A 23976-nucleotide genomic window follows, 5' to 3' on the forward strand; every position below is an offset into this window, starting at 1 on the left:
CTTGAGAGAGGGGGGAGTGAGGCTGTCTGTGGGCGTGTCTTGAGAGAGGGGGAGGAGTGAGGCTGTCTGTGGGCGTGTCTGAGAGAGGGGAGGAGTGAGGCTGTCTGTGGGCGTGTCTTGAGAGAGGGGGAGGAGTGAGGCTGTATGTGGGCGTGTCTTGAGAGAGGGGGAGAGTGAGGCTGTCTGTGGGCGTGTCTTGAGAGAGGGGGGAGAGTGAGGCTGTCTGTGGGCGTGTCTTGAGAGAGGGGGAGGAGTGAGGCTGTCTGTGGGCGTGTCTTCAGAGAGGGGAGGAGTGAGGCTGTCTGTGGGCGTGTGTTGAGAGAGGGGGAGGAGTGAGGCTGTCTGTGGGCGTGTCTTGAGAGAGGGGGAGAGTGAGGCTGTCTGTGGGCGTGTCTTGAGAGAGGGGGAGGAGTGAGGCTGTCTGTGGGCATGTCTGAGAGAGGGGAGGAGTGAGGCTGTCTGTGGGCGTGTCTTGAGAGAGGGGGAGGAGTGAGGCAGTCTGTGGGCGTGTCTAAGAGAGGGGGAGAGTGAGGCTGTCTGTGGGCGTGTCTTGAGAGAGGGGGAGAGTGAGGCTGTCTGTGGGCGTGTCTGAGAGAGGGGGAGAGTGAGACTGTCTGTGGGCGTGTCTTGAGAGAGGGGGAGAGTGTGGCTGCCTGTGGGCGTGTCTTGAGAGAGGGGGAGAGTGAGGCTGTCTGTGGGCGTGTCTTGAGAGAGGGGGAGAGGTGAGGCTGTCTGTGGGCGTGTCTTGAGAGAGGGGGAGAGTGAGGCTGTCTGTGGGCGTGTCTTGAGAGAGGGGAGGAGTGAGGCTGTCTGTGGGCGTGTCTTCAGAGAGGGGGAGGAGTGAGGCTGTCTGTGGGCATGTCTGAGAGAGGGGGAGGAGTGAGGCAGTCTGTGGGCGTGTCTAAGAGAGGGGAGAGTGAGGCTGTCTGTGGGCGTGTCTTGAGAGAGGGGGAGAGTGAGGCTGTCTGTGGGCGTGTCTGAGAGAGGGGGAGAGTGAGACTGTCTGTGGGCGTGTCTTGAGAGAGGGGGAGAGTGTGGCTGCCTGTGGGCGTGTCTTGAGAGAGGGGGAGGAGTGAGGCTGTCTGTGGGCGTGTCTTGAGAGAGGGGGAGAGTGAGGCTGTCTGTGGCGTGTCTGAGAGAGGGGGAGAGTGAGACTGTCTGTGGGCGTGTCTTGAGAGAGGGGGGAGTGAAGCTGTCTGTGGGCGTGTCTTGAGAGAGGGGGAGAGTGAGGCTGCTGTGGGCGTGTCTTGAGAGAGGGGGAGAGTGAGACTGCCTGTGGGCGTGTCTTGAGAGAGGGGGGAGTGAGGCTGTCTGTGGGCGTGTCTTGAGAGAGGGGGAGGAGTGAGGCTGTCTGTGGGCGTGTCTGAGAGAGGGGGAGGAGTGAGGCTGTCTGTGGGCGTGTCTTGAGAGAGGGGGAGGAGTGAGGCTGTCTGTGGGCGTGTCTTGAGAGAGGGGCAGAGTGAGGCTGTCTGTGGCGTGTCTGAGAGAGGGGGAGGAGTGAGGCTGTCTGTGGGCGTGTAAGAGAGGGGGAGAGTGAGGCTGTCTGTGGGCGTGTCTTGAGAGAGGGGAGATTGAGGCTGTCTGTGGGCGTGTCTTGAGAGAGGGGGAGGAGTGAGGCTGTCTGTGGGCGTGTCTTCAGAGAGGGGGAGGAGTGAGGCTGTCTGTGGGCGTGTCTTGAGAGAGGGGGAGAGTGAGGCTGTCTGTGGGCGTGTCTTGAGAGAGGGGAGGAGTGAGGCTGTCTGTGGGCGTGTCTGAGAGAGGGGAGAGTGAGGCTGCCTGTGGGCGTGTCTTGAGAGAGGGGGGAGTGAGGCTGTCTGTGGGCGTGTCTTGAGAGAGGGGGAGGAGTGAGGCTGTCTTGGGCGTGTCTGAGAGAGGGGGAGGAGTGAGGCTGTCTGTGGGCGTGTCTGAGAGAGTTCCTCTCTAGTGACGTCACAGCGCACCTGTGTGGGACCCGCAGAGTCTCCGGCTGTCCCCGCGTCTCCCTCTAACTCCCCTGTGTCTCTCTCCGTGTCTCTCTCCCTGTCTCTCTCTAACTCCCCCGTGTCTCTCTCCGTGTCTCTCCCCGTGTCTCTCTCTAACTCCCCCGTGTCTCTCTCCGTGTCTCTCTCTAACTCCCCGTGTCTCTCTCTAACTCCCCGTGTCTCTCCCGTGTCTCTCTCCGTGTCTCTCTCTAACTCCCCGTGTGTCTCTCTAACTCCCCGTGTCTCTCCCCGTGTCTCTCCCCGTGTCTCTCTCTAACTCCCCGTGTCTCTCTCCGTGTCTCTCTCTAACTCCCCGTGTCTCTCTCCGTGTCTCTCTCCCTGTCTCTCTCTAACTCCCCGTGTCTCTCCCCGTGTCTCTCTAACTCCCCCGTGTCTCTCTCCCTGTCTCCCTCTAACTCCCCGTGTCTCTCTCCGTGTCTCTCTCTAACTCCCCCGTGTCTCTCTCTAACTCCCCCGTGTCTCCCCGTGAGTAACTGCTCGAACCTTTGCCATGATGTGATGTCCTACTGCACACCATCTGTGTCACCATCACCACCGTCACCACCATCATCACCACCACCGTCATCACCATCACCACCATCATCCTCACCACTACCACCACCTGCACCACCTTTATGCACTGCTCCTGTGAGATTCGCCCACAGCTCATGGGCTGAGTTCGACGTTGATGTTTTTGGTGTTTACTGAAGTGGCAAGGAGTTGTAGGTTAAGATGTGACCTTTAGATACGCAGCGAGAACAACAACAACATCATCATCATCGACACCAACATCAACAACACGAGCAACCACAACAACATTGTCATCACTCTCATTATCATAATCACAATCATCACTATCCTCATCATCAGTACCATCAGTATCATCACTATCATCATCATCATCAGTATCATCATCGCCACCACCACCGCCACCGCCACCGTGAAGATTTCACGATGGCTCCGCTCGCCGTAGGCGCTCTGGCGGCAGGAGGCGTCACCTTGATGCTGCCTCCCGTGCCTCCACTCGTCCAGTACCGCGACCATCTCCTGCTGGTCCCACCTCAAGATGTCCAACACCACCAACACCACCACCAGCAGCAACAACAACAACATCATCATCATCACCATCAGAAGCAGAAGAAAAGCCATCACAACAACAACAACAACAACCGCCACCAGCAGCATCACCACCACCATCATCACCATCATCAGCACAACAACAACAACAACAGGAGGAGGTTCGAGGAGGACAAGGTGGAGCAGGGAGCTGGTGTCTCTTCTCTGGGCGCCCTGCTGGGCCTCAGCGACGTGTCGCACTTGCAGGGCGGCGTGATCAGGAGGCGGCAGCTCTACTGCCGCACGGGACATCACCTCGAGATCCTCGCCAACGGAACCATACGTGGGACTCGCAGGGACCACAGCAGATTCGGTACGGGGTGGGGTGGGTGGGGTGGGGTGGGTGGGGGGGAGAGTACTGCCGTGGGATGGACTACTTGGCGATGTGGACTGTGACATGGTGGTTGGGCTGTGAGATCGACTACGAGATTGACCGTGAGATTGACCGTGAGATTGACTGTGAGATTGACTGTGAGATTGACCATGAGATTGACTGTGAGATTGACTTGTGAGATTGACCATGAGCTTGACTGTGAGATTGACCATGAGATTGACCGTGAGATTGACTGTGAGATTGACCGTGAGATTGACTGTGAGATTGACTGTGAGATTGACCGTGAGATTGACTGTGAGATTGACTATGAGATTGGCTATGAGATTGACTATGAGATTGACCGTGAGATTGACTGTGAGATTGACTATGAGATTGACCGTGAGATTGACCGTGAGATTGACTATGAGATTGACTGTGAGATTGACTATGAGATTGACCGTGATGTGGACTATAAGATGGACTATAAGATGGACTGTGAGATGGACCCGGGTTCGATTCCCGCTCACGGCCACCAACACCGGTGACGATTATCTGAACCGGTCCTGGGTCTCCTCTAGGACGACTCAGCCTCAAACGAGTACCTGGTGCGGTGTGTAGTGAACATGACCACTGGGGAGACAAAGGCGGCCGGGCGTGGTGCTGTCCACAAACCCCCTCGCGTGGCGTGTCGGCCTCCATAGGTGCTGCTCGCTAACAGCACTTGCCCCAACAGTGTGTGACAAGCTACACGGGTGACCTTTGTCTTTGTTTGAGAGGCAGTTGTGGAGAGAGTGGAGGAATTCCCGTAGCCTGGGCAGCGTCCTTACGAGCGGCTCCGCTTTGGTAGCGGAGGTGTCACTCCGAATCGGTCGAGCGGAATTCATCTTTTCGTCGCCTGCTGTAATGTCGTGTGGAAGCTACCTGGCCTGTCGCTCCTCCGTACGAAGCTTCGGGTCTTCTCGGCCACGGCAGATGACCATCCCTTGTCTACACTTGCGAAACGTGGACTCATCTCCCCCCCCCCCCCCCCCTATATACATGGAACATATTTCGCCGGTTTTAAACACTCGGGTTCTGGCCTGCCCACGATCCATCCTCCGTTGAACCTGCAGGCTGGAATGTGTTGAGGAGCTCCACAGATCCTTTCAAGATCTGGACACATTCCCATCGGTAAGTTCCTCCGGCAGGCGAGGCCGCGTTGGCTGTGTCACGTAGCCCGCATGCCCAGCCACCGCATGCCCCAAGCAGCTTCCGTTTGGCCGTATAGAGAGGGAGCTAAACGGGCGCGGCACGGGCTAGAGAAGAGATGGAGTGATGGGTGAGTGGGTGAGTGCGTGGGTGAGTGACACGGGCTAGAGAAGTGATGGAGTGAGTGGGTGGGTGGGTGAGTGAGTGGGTGAGTGACACGGGCTAGAGAAGTGATGGGTGAGTGGGTGGGTGAGTGACACGGGCTAGAGAAGTGATGGGTGAGTGGGTGGGTGGGTGAGTGAGTGGGTGGGTGAGTGACACGGGCTAGAGAAGTGATGGGTGAGTGGGTGGGTGAGTGACACGGGCTAGAGAAGTGATGGGTGAGTGGGTGGGTGGGTGAGTGAGTGACACGGGCTAGAGAAGTGATGGGTGAGTGGGTGGGTGGGTGAGTGACACGGGCTAGAGAAGTGATGGGTGAGTGGGTGGGTGAGTGAGTGAGTGAGTGACACGGGCTAGAGAAGTGATGCGTGAGTGGGTGGGTGAGTGGGTGAGTGAGTGAGTGGATGGGTGAGTGAGTGACACGGGCTAGAGAAGTGATGGCGTGATGGGTGAGTGGGTGAGTGAGTGTGTGGATGGGTAAGTGAGTGGTTGAGTGACACGGGCTAGAGAACAGATGGAGTGATAGGTGAGTGGGTGAGTGAGTGTGTGGATGGGTCAGTGAGTGGGTGGGGGAGTGACACGGGCTAGAGAAGTGATGGGTGAGTGGGTGGGTGGATGGGTGAGTGAGTGGGTGAGTGGCACGGGCTAGAGAAGAGATGGAGTGATGTGGTACAGGAGGACGTGGAGCTGAGTGGACTTGCCGATGACCGCTACCAGCGGTGTCAAGATCGGCCTCTGTGGGAAGAGGAGGCTCATAAAGCACAATGCTACTGGGGCAGTGCTAAGCTAGGTGCACCTTGAGGCTACTGGGACAGTGCCAGGCTAGGTGCACCATGAGGAGGCTACTGGGGACAGTGCTAGGCTAGGTGCACCTTGTGAAGGCTACTGGGGCAGTGCCAGGCTAGGTGCACCTTGAGGAGTCTACTGGGCAGTTGGAGGCAGTCGCCCTCCAGCAACAACGGAGGGCGGAGGAGCGACGCTCACAACAACGAGCGGAGCGCCGGGGCGGATAAAACGCAGCGAGTTGGCACAGTAGGGGGCACAGGTGGTGCATCAGCCAGTCATCTCAGTCAGTCGACCCGTGGCACCTGGGTCTGCCCCGTGACCTCCTGCCAGCGGGCGTTCGACACTTCACGTGGCCTCAAGGTGCACATGGCCTGGCACAAGCGTCGTGGTGACGTCACTGCCACTTAGTGGCGAATGCCGGTTGTTGTTGTGTGTATACATGTAGGTGTCTGTGTGTAAGTGTGTGTGTATACATGTAGGTGTACCTTCATAGGTGCTCGCTAACAGCACTTGACCCTACAGTCTGTTAAGGCTATATGGTGGATCTTTGTCTTTGTTTGTGTATACATGTAGGTGTCTGTGTAAGTGTGTGTGTATACATGTAGGTGTATGTGTGTGTGTATACATGTAGGTGTATGTGTATGTGTGTGCACAATACAGTGTGCTAGATGTGGTGACACGTGTGTGTGTATGTGTATGTGAAGGTGTAAGTGTGTTTGTGTGTAGGCTTAGTGTAGTGTGCGTGACGTGTTGACACGTGTGTGCGTGTATGTATGTGTCTCTATGTGCGTGTAGCGGTTAGCGCGCTGCGCTATGAACCTGGCGATCCGGGTTCAATTCCTGCTCACGGTCAACACCGGTGACGATTATCTGAACCGGTCCTGGGCCTCCCCTAGGTCGACTCAGCCTCAAATGAGTAACTGGTGCGGTGGATAAAAACATAACCACTAGGGAGACAAAGGCGGTCGGGCGTGGTGCTGGCCACCCATCTCTGTAACTCGTACCGCTGTTGTAACTGCCGCGCCTGGAGATCGCATCGACCTGCGTTGTAATACCGTGGTGAGATGTTAACTACCTCGCCTGGTATACAGGAGGTCGTGGGTTCAATCCCGACACTGACCACGCCTGCTGCTGCTGCTGTATATTTGGAGTTTGCGTGTCTCTCTCTCTCCGTGGTGAGATGTTAACTACCTCGCCATGTCTACAGGAGGTCGTGGATTCAATCCCGACACTGACGACGCCTGCTGCTGCTGTATATTTGGAGTTTGCGTGTCTCTCTCTCCATGCTGCTGCTGTTGGGAATGTCCACGTGGCCACGACGAAGAGCGCCGTCTCTCTGTAGCCCTCAATTTGTGATATCCAGCGTGGCTGATGTAAATTGAAAGTGGCGTAGCACTGTCGTAGTAGCGGTAGGAGGAAGTTCGCGAGAGGGGCCTGGAACCGATGATGGGCATAACCGGGGACCCGTGGCTCAGCGAGCAAAGCGTCTCCGTGACACGGCGACGCTTCGCTTGCACCGTACGTAGCCAACCGCGTGTGCGTCTATGGGTCTTTGTGTGAGTCGGTGGGTCTCCGTGTGAGACTATGGGTCTCTGTGTGAGTCTGTGGGTCTCTGTGTGAGTCTATGGGTCTCTGTGTGAGTCTGTGGGTCTCAGTGTGAGTCTATGGGTCTCTGTGTGAGTCTGTAGGTCTCAGTGTGAGTCTATGGGTCTCGGTGTGAGGCTATGGGTCTCTGTGTGAGTCTATGGGTCTCTGTGTAAGTCTATGTACGTATGCTGAACTTCTTTCACACCGTGCGTAGCCAACCGTGCTGATCGGAGGTGCTTGGGGTAAGGAAAACGACACTGATCACAACACCAGCGAGCTGATTCCGCGTCTCTCCGTCGACTTGCGATAGACGAACGCCCCCCCCCTCCCCCGCAATTCCCACGGCAGTGAACGGAGTGGTGAAGTATGGTTAATGAGCACGCGCTGCTGCGTCACCTGACTGGGTGGGTGGGTGAGAGTGTGGGTGAGAGTGAAGGAGAGTGGGTGGGTGAGTGAATGAGTGGGTGAGTGTGTGGGTTGATGTGTGGGTGAGTGTGTGGGTGAGTGTGTGGGTGAGTGTGTGGGTGAGTGTGTGGGTGAGAGTGTGGGTGAGAGTGTGGGTGAGTGTGTGGGTGAGTGTGTGGGTGAGTGTGTGGGTGAGAGTGTGGGTGAGTGTGTGCGTGAGAGTGAAGGAGAGTGTGTGGGTGAGAGTGTGGGTGAGTGGGTGAGTGTGTAGGTTGGTGTGTGGGTGAGTGGGTGGGTGAGTGGGTGGGTGAGTGTGTGGGTGAGTGTGTGGGTGAGTGGGTGGGTGAGTGGGTGGGTGAGTGTGTGGGTGAGTGTGTGGGTGAGAGTGTGGGTGAGAGTGTGGGTGAGAGTGTGGGTGAGAGTGTGGGTGAGTGTGTGGGTGAGTGCGTGGGTGAGAGCGTGGGTGAGAGCGTGGGTGAGTGTGTGGGTGAGTGTGTGGGTGTGTGGGTGAGTGTGTGGGTGAGTGTGTGAGTGTGTGGGTGAGTGTGTGGGTGAGTGTGTGGGTGAGTGGGTGAGTGTGTGGGTGAGTGTGTGGGTGAGGGTGTGGGTGAGTGTGTGGGTGAGTGTGTGGGTGAGAGTGTGGGTGAGTGTGTGGGTGAGTGTGTGAGTGTGTGGGTGTGTGTGTGGGTGAGAGTGAGAGTGTTATCAGAATCTTTATCCTGGAAGAGGGGGTGAGGGAGAGCGAATTGAAGGGTTAAGAAGACGGCGGCGAGGGTAGGAGGATGGTGGGGGAGAGGGAGGATGGGGGGTGGGGGAGAGGGAGGATGGAGGGTGGGGGAGAGGGAGGATGGAGGGTGGGGGAGAGGGAGGATGGAGGGTGGGGGAGAGGGAGGATGGAGGGTGGGGGAGAGGGAGGATGGGGGGTGGGGGAGAGGGGGAACGAGGCAGAGAGGAGGGAGAGACGAAGGCAAACTATATAAACTACTAAACTATTATTTTATTTGACCAGGTAAGACCCCCACTGAACTTCTATGTTGCTCGAATCTCGACGAAGTGGGCTTATCAATGTACATATGTAGAGTAGCAGCCCAAAATTACTCTAAACGCTTGATGTAGATTTTACACGTGGAGGGGGAAACTCCAGGGGATCCGGAGAAAAATCCACGCGACCACGGGGACAGAGAGACACACAAATATACAGCAGCAGGCATCATCAGGGTCGGGATCGAACCCACGACCTCCTGTATACCAGGCGAGGTAGTTAACATCTCCTAGCCACTGTGATGATGATGAGAGAGACACACACACACAAGTAGGGATCGAACCCAGGTCCTCCTGCAGACCAGGCGAGGTAGTCAACATCTCGTAGGGAGGAGAGGGGCAGGGAGGCTGGAGTTGACAGGTCGAAGTTGGTCGGTGTCTGTCCACAACTCAGCCCCTCGTGTGCCACTCTGACGCCCTTCATAGACTGCTGCTGCTAATCGCTCGCAGCTATCTCGTACGTTGGTCCAACGTTGAACCAACGTTGGTTCAACGTCGGCGTGTAGTTGAACCAACGTTGGTTCAACATCGGCGTGTGGTTGAACCAACGTTGGTTCGACGTCGGCGTGTGGTTGAACCAACGTTGGTTCGACGTCGGCGTGTAGTTGAACCAACGTTGCAGCAACGTTGCAGCAACGTTGGCACTGTGTTTTCCCCAGGCATACTGGAGTTCTTCAGCATCGCCGTGGGCCTGGTGAGCATCCGTGGGGTGGACACCGGCAGATTCTTGGCCATGAACGACAGAGGGGAGCTCTATGGAGCGGTGAGACATCACCATCAGCACCATCATCAACACCATCATCAACACCATCATTATCATCAACACCATCATTATCATCAACACCATCATCACCACCATCAGCACCATCATCACCATCATCATCACCATCAACACCATCATTATCATCAACACCATCATCATCAACACCATCATCATCACCACCATCATCAACACCATCATCAACACCATCATCACCACCATCATCACCACCATCAACACCATCACCAACATCATCATAAACACCATCATCATCAACACCATCACCACCATCATCAACACCATCACCACCACCATCATCACCACCATCATCACCATCACCACCATCATCACCATCATCACCATCAACACCATCAACACCATCATCATCATCAACACCATCTTCACCACCATCATCACCACCATCATCACCACCATCATCACCACCATCAACACCATTACCAACATCATCATAAACACCATCATCATCACCCCCACCATCACCATCATTATCATCAACACCATCACCACCACCAACAACACCATCATCACCACCACCACCACCATCAACACCACCATCAACACCATCACCAACATCATCATAAACACCATCATCATCACCCCCACCATCACCATCATTATCATCAACACCATCACCACCACCAACAACACCATCATCACCACCACCACCCCCATCAACAACACCATCACCACCACCACCCCCATCAACAACACCATCACCACCACCACCCCCATCAACAACACCATCACCACCACCACCCCCATCAACAACATCATCACCACCACCATCACCATCATTATCATCAACACCACCACCCCCATCAACAACACCATCATCACCACCACCACCAACAACACCATCACCACCCCCATCAACAACACCAACACCAACATCACCACCAACACCATCACCACCACCCGATCTCTCCCTGTAGACGCAGCTGAGTGCGGAGTGCGTCTTCAAGGAAGAGTTCGAGGAGAACTGGTACAACACTTACTCCTCCAGCCTCCACCGACAGCGGCCGAGTGGGAGGCGCCTCTACCTGGCGCTCAACCGAGACGGCAGCGCGCGCGACGCCACGCGGACGCGACGCACGCAGCGCTTCGCGCACTTCCTGCCCAGACACGTGGCGCAGCAGCCTCAGCAGCGTCGGCAGCAGCAGCAGCCGCAGCAGCAGCCGCAACATCTGCGGCAGCAGCAGCGGCAGCAGCCGCAGCAGCAGCCGCAGCAGCAGCCTCTGGAGAGGAGCGGCCCGGTTCAACAGCGAGCGGCGGACAAACTTGACAACACCTGAACGGGTCCGGAGATTTTCGGGGTTTTTTTTTTTTGGGGGGGTGGGTGGGGGGGGATAGGACCGGAGCCGTTCGTCAGTGCCAGCCAGACAGACAGCCAGCCAGGCAGTCAGACAGCCAGCTAGCCAGTCAGACAGCCAGCTAGCCAGCTAGGCAGTCAGACAGCCAGCCAGCTAGGCAGTCAGACAGCCAGCCAGCTAGGCAGTCAGACAGCCAGCCAGCTAGGCGGTCAGCCAGCCAGCTAGGCAGTCAGCCAGCCAGGCAGCTAGGCAGTCAGCCAGGCAGCTAGGCAGTCAGCCAGCCAGCCAGGCAGTCAGCCAGCCAGGCAGTCAGCCAGCCAGTCAGACAGCCAGCCAGCTAGGCAGTCAGTCAGCCAGCTAGGCAGTCAGCCAGCTAGGCAGTCAGCCAGCCAGCTAGGCAGTCAGACAGCCAGCTAGGCAGTCAGACAGCCAGCTAGACAGTCAGCCAGCCGGCAAGGCAGCCAACCAGCCGGCTAGGCAGTCAGATGGCCGGTGAGTTAGCCAGCCAGCTAGTCAGTCAGGCGGCCAGTTAGCCAGCCAGCTAGCCAAACTTGTATTCTTTCTCCAATGGATTCGGGGGGCTCCGTGTGTGTAAACGCGTGTGTACACACACACGTGTGTACACACGTGTGTGTGTACGCGTAGCACAGTAGGGGGCACAGGTGGTGCATCTGCCAGTCATCTCAGTCAGTCGGCCCGTGGCACCTGCTGGGTCTGCCCCGTGACCTCCTGCCGGCGGGCGTTCGACACTTCACGTGGCCTTCACGTGCACCTAGCCTGGCACAACAAGCGCCGCGGTGACGTCACCGCCACTTAGTAGCGAATGGCGGCTGCTGCTGTTGTTGTTGTTGAGGGGAGCGGTGGTGCAGCGGTTAGCGCTACGCTGCGCTCCGAACCCGGCGACCCGAGTTCGATTCCCGCTCACGGCCACCAACACCACCGGTGACGATTCTCTGAACCGGTCCTGGGCCTCCGCTCGATCTACTCAGCCTCAAATGAGTACCTGGTGCGGTGTGTAGTAAACTGGGGAGACAAAGGCGGCCGGGCGTGTTGCTGGCCACCCACCCCCTCGTGCGCCACAGTGCCGGCCTTCATAGGTGCTGCTCGCTAACAGCACTTGCCCCGACAGTCTGTTACAGGCTACACGGGGGGTCTTTGTCTTTGTTTGTTACTGCTGGGGGAGAGGAGGGGGGTGGTGGATGAACTTCTGATGATGATGGGGGAGGAGCTAAGACGCCGTTGCCACAAGATGTCTCGCACCCCACCCGACCCACCACGCCTACGGCACCTGGCGAGGGCCTGGGTGGTGACCGCGCACCTGAAGACCAACCCAGACTCACGACGCCTGAGATCGGATGACCTCCCCCCGGGTAATCCATGGACGACCCTTAGATGACCCCCTTGATGACCTCCTTGATGGCCTCCTGGATGACCCCTAGATCACCCCTGGATGACCCCCGGATAACCTCCCGGATGACCTCCCGGATGACCCCTGGACGATCTCCAGGATGACCCCTGGATGGCCTCCCGGATGACCCCTGGATAACCTCCTGGATGACCCCCGGATGACCCCCCGGATGACCTCCTAGATGACCCCTGGATGACCCCCGGATGACCTCCCGGATGACCCCTGGACGATCTCCAGGATGACCCCTGGATGGCCTCCCGGATGACCCCTAGATAACCTCCTGGATGACCCCAGGATGACCTCCCAGATGACCCCCGGAAGACATCTGGATGACCTCCTGGATGACCTACCAGATGACCCCCGGAAGACACCTGGATGACCTCGATGACCTCCTGGATGACCTCCGCCGGATCGCGACAGAGCCGTGGACTTCTGGGGCAAGGGGCCCCCACGCTCTCGCTGTTCTGATGGCTCGATGTTCGTGTCGCCATGCCCTCCACCACCCACTGAGTGCGCGTGCCTTGAACTTCTTTCGCACCGCACGTGGCCGAACCGTGCCGATCGCGTCGAGCTCTCGGTGAGGGCGGTGCGGGGTGAGGAGGGGGGGGGTGGTGAGGGAGTGAACAATCGAGGGGAGCGGTGGCGCAGTGGTTAGCGCTGCACCGGGCACACGTTTGATTCACAGCTGCCCGCCCGCTGAAAACCACGTGACGATCATCTGCCGGACCCGGTATCTGGGCTCCGAGCCCAGGTCGACTGAGCCTCAAACGGGTACCTGGTGCGGTGTGCGCGTGTGAACCCGGGGGGGGGGGGGGGGGGGGAGAGACAAAGGCGGCCGGGAGGTGGTGTTCGTGGGCTGGCGCTCGTTAACGGCAGTCTGTTCTGGAGGGGGCAGCCTTCGTCATTTGTGAGTCCCCTTGCAGGCGTTCGTGATATCCGGGATCACCACCACGTGGACTCACTCACCACACGAACCCGCTGAGACGATGATGATGATCGTGATGATGATCGTGATGATGATCGTGATGATGATCGTGATGATCATTCTGGGCTGCAGAAGGCTCCACGTGTTAACTTTAAACGCTTGTTCCAAGTCACGAGGACAACATCGTACGCAACTAATAACTTTTAATGATTTTTTTTATCCTTCCGTCCTTAGCTTTGTCGCAACCCTTAAGATATATTTATTGGTAAGTTAAGATCCTTTCCGTTCGCGTCTTTGACTTAAGTGCCACCCGCCATGTCAAGCCCTTCTCTCTCTCTCAAGATGCGTGTACAAATATTTATTTTTGTATTTATTAAATTGGTTTTATGATCACGACTACAAGCCGCGGGCCTGCGTGATTTCCCCCCCCCCCGGGATTCCGTGGGTGAGAGAGACAAAGGCGGCCGGGCGTGGTTTCTGGCCACATCACCCCCCTCGCTTGCCACCAATGCCGGCCTCCAGAGGTGCTCGCAAACAGCACTTGACCCCCAAGTGTTACAGGCTACACGGGGGATCTGTGCACCAAAGTCAAAGATCCCCCGTGTAGCCTCAACAGACTGTAGGGGCAAGTGCTGTGAGCGAGTAGCAGCACCTGTGAAGGCCGGCACGGCACACGAGGGGGTGGGTGGCCAGCACCAAGCACGCCCGGCCGCCTTTGTCTCCCTAGTGGCGATGTTTACTACACACCGCACCAGGTTCTCGTTTGAGGCTTAGTCGACCTAGGGGAGGCCGTGAGTGCGAATCGAACTCGGGTTGCCGGGTTCGGAGCGTAGCGCTTACCCGCTGACGCTCCCCACTACCACACACAGACACGTGTGTGTGTACGTGCGCGTGTGTGGACAGGTGTGTGTAGACACGTGTGTGTGTACACGTGTTTGTGTACGCGCGCGTGTGTACTCGCGCGTGTTGTGGACACGTGTGTGTGTGTACGTGTGTGTGTGGACACGTGTGCGTGTACACACACGCGCGCACACACAGACACACCGCACCAGGTGTGCTGGCCAGGTAATGTGTACTGGGGGCAGGAATCCCGTCCTATCTCTCTGCCATCTCAATGCGCGCGGTGGATTCCCTAATAAGGCGTCATCACGTTACCTCTCGGGGGAGATGTTGAGAGGATTTGACAACAGACTCACTCGCATCGCAGAGACAAAGCTCCCCCGTGTTGCCTTCACAGACTGTAGGGGCAAGTGCTGTTAGCGAGCAGCACCTATGAAGGCCGGCACGGCACACGAGGAGGTGGGTGGCCAGTACCACGCCCGGCCGCCTTTGTCTCCCCAGTGACGATGTTTACTACACACCGCACCAGGTACTAATTTGAGGCTCAGTCGACCTGGGGGAGGCCCAGGACCAATTCAGATAATCGTCACCGGTGGTGTGGCCGTGAGCGGGAATCGAACTCGGGTGGCCTGGGTTCGTAGTTCAGCGCGCTAACCGCTCCCACACACAGACACGCGATTTCACCAACCCATAGACACACACACACGCGATTCACCAACCCATAGACACACACACACAGACACACACACAGACACGCGATTTCACCAACCCATACACACAGACACGCGATTTCACCAACCCATAAGACACACACATTCCTACAGTTTTCGGGTAGTGTCAGTCTGTGTCTGCATCAGTCTGTGTGTTTGTCAGTCTGTGTGTCAATGACACACACACAGTGACACACACACAGCGACACACACACAGTGACACACACAGCGACACACACACAGTCACACACACACAGTGACACACACACAGTGACACAGACACACACAGTGACACAGACACAGCGACACATACATTGACACACACACAGTGACACAGACACACAGTGACACAGACACACACACAGTGACACAGACACAGTGACACAGACACAGTGACACAGACACAGTGACACAGACACAGTGACACAGACACAGTGACACACACAGTGACACACACAGTGACAGACACACACACAGTGACACAGACACACACACAGTGACACAGACACAGTGACACAGACAGTGACACAGACACACACACAGTGACACACACACAGTGACACAGTGACACAGACACACACAGTGACACAACAACCGCCATTCGCCACTAAGTGGCGGTGACGTCACCACGACGCTTGTGCCAGGCTATGTGCACCCTGAGGCCACGTGAAGTGTCGAACGCCCGCTGGCAGGAGGTCACGGGGCAGACCCAGGTGCCACGGGTCGACTGACTGAGATGACTGGCTGATGCACCACCTGTGCCCCCTACTGTGCCAACCTGCTGTGCTTTAGCCACCCGGCGCTCCGCTCGCTGTTGTGAGCGTCGCTCCTCCGCCCTCCGTTGTTGTTGGAGGGCGACTGCCTCCAACTGCCCAGTAGCATCCTTCACGAGCCTCCTCCACAGAGGCCGATCTTGACACCGCTGGTACCAGTCATCGGCAAGTCCACTCAGCTCCACGTCCTCCTGTACCACATCACTCCATCTCTTCTCTAGCCCGTGCCGCGCCCGCTTAGCCCCCTCAATCCGGCCAAACAAAAGCTGTTTCGGCATGCGGTGGCTGGGCATGCGGGCTACATGACCCAGCCATCGCAGCCTTGCCTGCCGGAGGAGCTCACCGATGGGACCCTGCCCAGATCTTTCAAGGATTTGTGAGCTCCTCACGCAATCCAGTCTGGTTAAACCCAGGATGGATCGTAGGCAGGCCAGCCTAAATGACACACAGTGACACACACACACAGTGACACACACACAGTGACACAGTGACACAGACACACACAGTGACACAGACACACACAGTGACACAGTCAACATAAACAAACCGGCGAGGGTCCAGGCGACTAACAAATCAAAGTCTCGCGCACACCAAAAACAAGCCCTCAAAAAAGGGATGTTTTTATTATTATTATTACCATAATCATCATCTCTCAGTTTCTTTCAACTTCGTATCGCTGTTGTGTTTGTTTACATCTCCCACATCATCAACAACAACAAACCTGGCGAGCCACATGCTCAACAACAACCAAAAAAACGTAAACAGCCCCAAAACGAGGATATGAGAGGCCGATCCGCAACAGGAGGGGGAGAGAGGGGAGGGGGGAATCCAAAACAAGCTCCATGGAAATCGAGAATAAGCTCACCACCGCCCTCAGTAAGCTCACCACCACCGTCAGTAAGCTCACCACCTCGTCAGTAAGCTCACCACCGCCCTCAGTAAGCTCACCACCGCCGCCAGTAAGCTCACCACCGCCGCCAGTAAGCTCACCACCGCCGTCAGTAAGCTCACCACCGCCCTCAGTAAGCTCACCACCGCCGTCAGTAAGCTCACCACCGCCGCCAGTAAGCTCACCACCGCCGCCAGTAAGCTCACCACCGCCCTCAGTAAGCTCACCACCGCCCTCAGCAAGCTCACCACCGCCCTCAGTAAGTTCACCACCGCCCTCAGTAAGCTCACCACCGCCGCCAGTTAGTTCACCACCTCGTCAGTAAGCTCACCACCGCCCTCAGTAAGCTCACCACCGCCGCCAGTAAGCTCACCACCGCCGCCAGTAAGCTCACCGCCGCCGCCAGTAAGCTCACCACCGCCGTCAGTAAGCTCACCACCGCCGCCAGTAAGCTCACCGCCGCCCTCAGTAAGCTCACCGCCGCCGTCAGTAAGCTCACCGCCGCCGTCAGTAAGCTCACCGCCGCCGTCAGTAAGCTCACCACCGCCCTCAGTAAGCTCACCACCGCCCTCAGTAAGCTCACCACCGCCCTCAGCAAGCTCACCACCGCCCTCAGCAAGCTCACCACCGCCGCCGTCAGTAAGCTCACCACCACCCTCAGTAAGCTCACCGCCGCCCTCAGTAAGCTCACCACCGCCCTCAGCAAGCTCACCACCGCCGCCGCCAGTAAGCTCACCACCGCCGTCAGTAAGCTCACCACCGCCCTCAGTAAGCTCACCACCGCCCTCAGCAAGCTCACCACCGCCGCCGTCAGCAAGCTCACCACCGCCGCCGTCAGTAAGCTCACCACCGCCCTCAGTAAGCTCACCACCGCCCTCAGCAAGCTCACCACCGCCCTCAGTAAGCTCACCACCGCCCTCAGTAAGCTCACCACCGCCCTCAGCAAGCTCACCACCGCCCTCAGCAAGCTCACCACCGCCCTCAGTAAGCTCACCACCGCCCTCAGCAAGCTCACCACCGCCCTCAGTAAGCTCACCACCGCCAGTAAGTTCACCACCACCGCCGAGAGTGCGGGGGCCCCAGGGGAGGCCACCCCCTCCAACACGGCAGACTGAACGTCGCCACGCGTCTAGGCCGAGAAGCGTCCCCGTGGGACATGTGGAGGCGGCGGGCCATGCCCGAGAGCCGGCGAGTGGCACGGCGAGTGGCACGGTGTCACGGTGAGTGGTACTGTGTCACGGTGTCACGGTGAGTGGTACTGTCACGGTGTCACGGTGAGTGGCACGGTGTCACGGTGAGTGGCACGGTGTCACGGCGAGTGGTACTGTGTCACGGTGAGTGGTACTGTCACGGTGTCACGGTGAGTGGTACCGTGTCACGGTGAGTGTCACGGTGAGTGGTACTGTGTCACGGTGAGTGGTACTGTGTCACGGTGAGTGTCACGGTGAGTGTCACGGCGAGTGGTACTGTCACGGTGTCACGGTGAGTGGTACTGTGTCACGGTGAGTGTCACGGTGAGTGGTACTGTGTCACGGTGAGTGTCACGGTGAGTGTCACGGTGAGTGTCACGGTGTCACGGTGAGTGGTACTGTGTCACGGTGTCACGGTGAGTGGTACCGTGGCACGGTGAGTGTCACGGCGAGTGGTACTGTGTCATGGTGAGTGGTACTGTCACGGTGTCACGGTGAGTGGTACCGTGTCACGGTGTTACGGTGAGTGGTACTGTGTCACGGTGTCACGGTGAGTGTCACGGTGAGTGGTACTGTGTCACGGTGAGTGTCACGGTGAGTGGTACTGTGTCACGGCGAGTGGCACGGTGAGTGTCACGGTGAGTGTCACGGTGTCACGGTGAGTGGTACCGTGTCACGGTGTCACGGTGAGTGGTACCGTGTCACGGTGTCACGGTGAGTGGCACGGTGTCACGGCGAGTGGTACTGTGTCACGGTGAGTGGTACTGTGCCACGGTGAGTGTCACGGTGAGTGGTACTGTGTCACGGTGTCACAGTGAGTGGTACCGTGTCACGGTGTCACTGTGAGTGGTACCGTGTCACGGTGTCACGGTGAGTGGTACTGTGTCACGGTGAGTGTCACGGTGAGTGTCACGGCGGCCAAATGTTGACTACCTCGCCTGGTATACAGGAGGTGGTTCGTGGGTTCGACCCTGCCGACGCCTGCCGTTGTATATTTGGAGTTTGCGGTCTCTCTCTCTCTGCATCCCCGTGGAAATTCCTCCGGGTCCTCCCGATTTCCACCCTCCCCCCCGCCACCACATTGTTGAATCACCATCACACGGCGTTTAGAGGATTTGGCTATCTGCTATGAATGTCCACGTGATGATGACGACGACGACAGAGCCACTCTACATTTGCGATGGCCAGGTCCGCCTCTGAACAAACAAAACAAGTTACACAGCTCAGTGGGACCTTCACCTGGTTAAAAAAAGTTTAAGTTCCGTCAATCGAGCATCTGGATTCGGGGCCAAGCAGGGCCAGGCGCTCTTCATGCGTTCGCCCCGTGCGTGACGTCACCCCCCACACCACCCCACTCGAGCCAGATTCAGAGGCACGCACGGCTCGGTTCCAGCTCGGTTCCGGCTCGGTTCCGGCCCGGTTCCGGCCCGGTTCCGGCAGACAATGAGTGGGCGAGTGAGATTTAGGATCGACGTCACGCGTTTGTGGGAGTATTTGCGCTAGCGATATGATTTTCCACGTGACGACGACGACATCGATATCAGCCACCTCGCTGAAGCTGTCACCTGCGATGGCCAGGAGCTAAATAGTGGCTCAAGCGGGGCCTTGACCTGGTTCAAAATAATCACGAAAAAATGCGTCCGTACCCGTGCTGGCTCGGCTCGCATGTGGCCCGGTGGGGGTGGAATAACACGGCACAGGTTGTGCGCAGTTGGAATCTTCCAAACAACGCACTCCCCGTAAACAAATGGAACACTCCAACATTACAGTGACAAATAACTCTTGCTAATGGGGGGGGAGGGGTGTTCGGAATGTCCCACTTGTTTGAAGGGAGGGGGGGTGAAAGTGAATTTAAAACGAATACGAATTGACCCCCCCCAACCCCCTTTGGAATGGTAGAGCCGCCGTGAACAATGACGACAATACAATTGTCTCGGGAATTTGAAAACTCTCCTCCCCACAAACGCGTTGGGGGGGGGGTTCGTCAGAAAATAAATTCCTTCGCTTGTAAACATCCAAACAAATCCCGCTCCGATTCATCGTCAACTCCAGCCAGCAGCAGCAACAACAACAAACAACAACAAAGTTCCGCCCTCCCACCATCCCCACTGTGTTCCACACACCGCGATACACACTACACCACACACTACACACCGCTATACACACACACTACACCACACACTACACACCGCTATACACACACACTACACCACACACTACACACCGCTATACACACACACTACACCACACACACACCGCCATACACACACACTACACCACACACACACACTACACCACACACACACCGCCATACACACACACACTACACCACACACACACCGCCATACACACACTACACCACACACCGCTATACACACACACTACACCACACACACACCGCTATACACAGACACACACTACACCACACCACTACACCTCACCACACACACTACACACACACTACACACCACACTACACCACACACTACACACCACACACACTACACACACACACCACACCCCACACACCACACCAGGAACTCGTTGCCTGTCGTGGTTTTTTTCGGCGGCCGGCGAGGACGGAACCGGCGAGGCCCGTGTGGTAACAGCAGCGGCCCACCGCTCCTCATCCTTCATCGTCAACGTCACCATCGTGTTGTTACGACTTGCAACGCACCACAACACTCAGAGCCAGCACGGTACAGCTCGGGGTTTTTTTTCCCCATTGGCTGTATACCAAGCCGAGCCCAGCAGGGCCGGCCGGGGGGGCGGGGCAGGCGCTCACTGTGACGCGTTTCGCCATTCCCGAGATCCGATTGGTTGGCGTCGACGAGTCGTCACGCCGCGACCGGTGGTTGGACCAATGGGGGGAAGAGGGGGGAGGGGGGGAAATCGCCATGGCAACGTTTCCGCCATCGCGTCGACGGTCGTCGTCGCCATTACACAAACGAACATCGATCGCACGACAAAATAAAAAAATACTCACGAGAACAAACTCCGTACGGAGTGACGACGTCACTGAAAGGGGGGAGAGAGAGAGCTGTGGTAAAAAAAAAATTTTTACACAACTCGTAACAAAACCAAAACTTCAAGCTTTAAAAGTATCGGGGGGAAAGGGGGGTAAGGGGGGTGTCGGAGAATCCCACATCGCCACATCTCACGGGGGCGTCCCCGCATTTCACCGCACTCCTGCCGCCTTGGGCTTTGCCTCTCGACTCTACGAAGGGATGCGGCGGGGGGGGAGAGGGTCCCTCTGTTGTCGACTCGGTTACGGGGAATTCTACCGTGACACACCACCGGGGTTTGGCGGGGATCGGTTATGTCGGAGCGAGTCCAAAATCGGTAACTGGTGGGGGGGAGGGGGGCGGAGGGGGGGAGTCCCCCCCGGCGAATTCGCTTGCCGATCGCTCGACCGCTCCCCGTCAAACTCGGCGAGGCCACGGGGCCCCCGGAGGAGCGCGGTAACGCCGGCGACCATCGGCGGACGAGCGAATTTGTTCGGCTGTGCCGTCGTCCGTCGGTGGGTGGAGGGGGGTTTCAAACCCCCCCCCACCACCACACCCCACACCACCACCACCACCACCCTGCCCCCCCCCACCGTGCAGCCCGTAACAGACCGCTGTTGAGGCAAGGGTGCTGCTAGCGAACAGCGGCAGCAGCGGCAGCGCCTATGAAGGCCGGCGAACGAAGTTGGCTGCGTGGGAAAAGCACCGACGCTCGGCCGCCTTTGTCTCCCCCTGACTACGCACCGTGCCCGGTAGTCGTTTGATGCCGAGTCGACCTGGGGGGGAGGGGGGGGGGGTGGGGCCCCCCAGGACCGCTTCTGACGATCGCCCATCACCGGTGTTGCCGGTGGCCGCGAGAGCGGGGAACTGAACTCGGGGGTTCTCCGCTGCCGGATTCGTGGCGGCAGCGCGCGCCGACCGCTGCGCCACCGCTCCCCCAACGCCGCCGCCGCCGCCACCACCACCACACGGCGACCCAGCCCGTTGAAGACTCAACCGCACCGGACCCACCGCCCACGCTGCTGCTGCTGCTGGGTGCACAGAGGCGGGCGGGCGACGGTGGAGAGAGGGTTGAGAAACTCCGCCACACCCGTCGTGTTTTAACCGCCGCGCCGGGAGATTGGAAATGAACCGGTAGTGACCTCTGACTTCGGGAGTGCGGTGCACCGACCCGCTACACCACCACCGTGGAAACAACCCTCTGTTTGAAGTCTACGGGTCTCTGTGCGAGTCTACGGGTCTCTGTGCGAGTCTACGGGTCTCTGTGCGAGTCTACGCGTCTCTGTGCGAGTCTACGCGTCTCTGTGCGAGTCTACGCGTCTCTGTGCGAGTCTACGCGTCTCTGTGCGAGTCTACGGGTCTCTGTGCGAGTCTACGCGTCTCTGTGCGAGTCTACGGGTCTCTGTGCGAGTCTACGGGTCTCTGTGCGAGTCTACGGGTCTCTGTGTGCGAGTCTATTATGGATCTCGACGAGAGTCCGGACTTGCGTGAGACACGTGGTGGTGGGTTTGTTTAAAGAGAACACGAACGACACAGAAACAGGACCACTGACGGAATCGTTTGGACACGTTTATCTCAACCTCACAGCCGCCGGTTTGCCGTGACGCGGCGGGAACGCGGTGAATATTTACCGGGGGGGAATAAAATTAAAAATAAAACAAAAATGGTGGCAATGGTGTGGTCACGTCACGCGGAACGGCGAGCAGTTCGGCGTCGGTCGAGGGAAAACCCCGCGTGCCCGTCGCCGTCAAAACGCCGGGCGGAATCGACGCTCTGTCGGAAAGAGGCCTCCCCGTCCACCGCTGCCAAGGCAACCGGTTCGCGAGGGTTGGTCGCTAGGCAACCGGCCGCGCAGGTCTCTAGGCAACCGGCCGCGCAGGTCGCGAGGCAACCGGCCGCGCAGGTCTCTAGGCAACCGGCCGCGCAGGTCGCTAGGCAACCGGCCGAGCAGGTCGCTAGGCATCCGGCCGCGCAGGTCGCGAGGCAACCGGCCGCGCAGGTCGCTAGGCAACCGGCCGCGCAGGTCGCGAGGCTACCGGCCGCGCAGGTCGCTAGGCAACCGCCCGTGCAGGTCGCTAGGCAACCGGCCGCGCAGGTCGCTAGGCAACCGGGCGAGCGGGAGAGAGCGCGATCGGTGCGGTTGCACACGGCCGCTGGGATCTCGGTCTTTATAAAAATAACACACGGACGACATCACCAAGGCGACACCATCGCTGCTCCTGGACCGCAGCTCCTCACCAACGACTTCCGACATTGGGGGGCGGGGCGGGGGAGGGAGGGAGGGGGAGTACATTCCCGAAAGGAAAACAAAAGTGCCCTGGTGATGGCCAACACAAACTGGATGGCGATGCTGCACCAACGCCGACAGATACAGTAGCAAAAATCGGGGGTGGAGGGGGGGGGGGGATGTGGCGGAAGGGGGGGGGGGGGCCCGTGGTTGGTTTGCGTCTAGGCCGTCCATGGCCTACCCTGGAGGGGCGGGGGGGGGGGGGGGGCCCCCCCCGAGGCTGTATGACGTCGCCAGGCCGGAGCGAGGCCCCCCCACCCGCCGCCCCGTTTTGCGCTTTGCCCGTGGCTCAAACGGAGCCGAATCTCTCAATGGAGCCGGCAGCGGTGTTGACACTTAAAGTCGCACTGGGCCGTGTGTCAGGCCACAGTGGCCAACATTAGGCCACTGAGGCCCACGTTAGGCCACAGCGAACCCACGTTAGCTCGCTCCGACCTACAGCGAGCTGCCAATTAGGCCACGGTCGCCCCCCCCCCCCCCCACCGCACAAACAGGCCACAGCGACCCAACAACAACGGTCGGGCCACTTGCCAAGCTCCCGGCGTTTAGGGCCACCCACCCCCCCCCCCCCCCCAAACGATTATCATCTCGCTCCGACCCACCACGGCGAGCACGAGGGGAGACGGCGGTGACCCGGCGATAGGGCACGGCGATGGCCTACAGAGAGGCCTACAGAGTGGCCCCACCAACCCCCCCCCCCCAAACCCCACCGCCAACCACTCCGTGCCCGCCCTCACCCCCGGGCCAATCAACGTTTAGGCCCGTGGCTCCGTCACAATCACAGCAGAATGGGCTCCTGTTGAGAGCCGTCCCCCGTCTGGGGCACGACACCGGAGGACGAGCCGGGCATAGCGCCGCCAACACCGATACCGCCACGCTGCTGCTGCTGCTGCTGCTGCTGCAGGAGGCCGTGAAGGCCGCCCATGTGCGGCCTGTAGCCCGCGGCGGCCTGCATGGTGAGCAGCTGCTGCTGGTGCTGCTGCTGCTGCTGCAGCATGGCTTGCGCCTGGAGCTGCGCGGTCTGCTGGGCCAGGCTCTGGTAGGCCTGAAAGATCTGGTGGGTGGGTGGGGGGGGGGGGGTGGTCGGAGAGAGGGTGAGTACACGCGTGTGTATACACGTGTGTGTGTGTGTATACACGTGTGTGTGTACTCAGTGCACGTGCGTGTGTGTATGTGTGTGTACCCGGTGTACACGCGTGTGTGTGTGTACATGTGTGTGTGTGTGCACGTGGGTACACGTGTGTGTGCACGTGTGTGTATGTGTACATGTGTGTGTGGGGAGTGATAGTGTAGCGGTTAGCGC

The 23976-nt window shown here is 58.4% G+C and overlaps 2 protein-coding genes across 2 annotated transcripts in view; one reads left to right on the forward strand and one right to left on the reverse strand.

Annotated features, from left to right (window-relative positions):
* The first annotated feature begins 1902 nt into the window (after positions 1-1902).
* Positions 1903-10642, forward strand: LOC116955729 (uncharacterized). The gene is made up of 3 exons (XM_032976998.2): positions 1903-3390; positions 9216-9319; positions 10270-10642. The coding sequence occupies exons 1-3, from the start codon at positions 2916-2918 to the stop codon at positions 10627-10629; spliced, it is 939 nt and encodes a 312-aa protein (XP_032832889.2). The 5' UTR covers positions 1903-2915; the 3' UTR covers positions 10630-10642.
* A 5256-nt stretch (positions 10643-15898) lies between these two features.
* The window catches only part of ATRX (ATRX chromatin remodeler), a 144014-nt gene continuing 135936 nt past the window's right edge, over positions 15899-23976 (reverse strand). Inside the window, exons 36-37 of the mRNA XM_076053581.1 lie at positions 16845-23727; positions 15899-16213 (exon numbers count right to left, since the gene is read on the reverse strand). Of these exons, the coding sequence (XP_075909696.1) occupies positions 23452-23727 (276 nt within the window). The 3' untranslated portion in view covers positions 15899-16213; positions 16845-23451. The remainder of the gene's footprint in view (positions 16214-16844; positions 23728-23976) is intronic.

Source organism: Petromyzon marinus, chromosome 61, assembly GCF_048934315.1.
Source record: "Petromyzon marinus isolate PM22_M1 ecotype Great Lakes invasive population chromosome 61, UKy_Petmar_22M1.pri1.0, whole genome shotgun sequence".
NCBI classification, from domain to species: domain Eukaryota; kingdom Metazoa; phylum Chordata; class Hyperoartia; order Petromyzontiformes; family Petromyzontidae; genus Petromyzon; species Petromyzon marinus.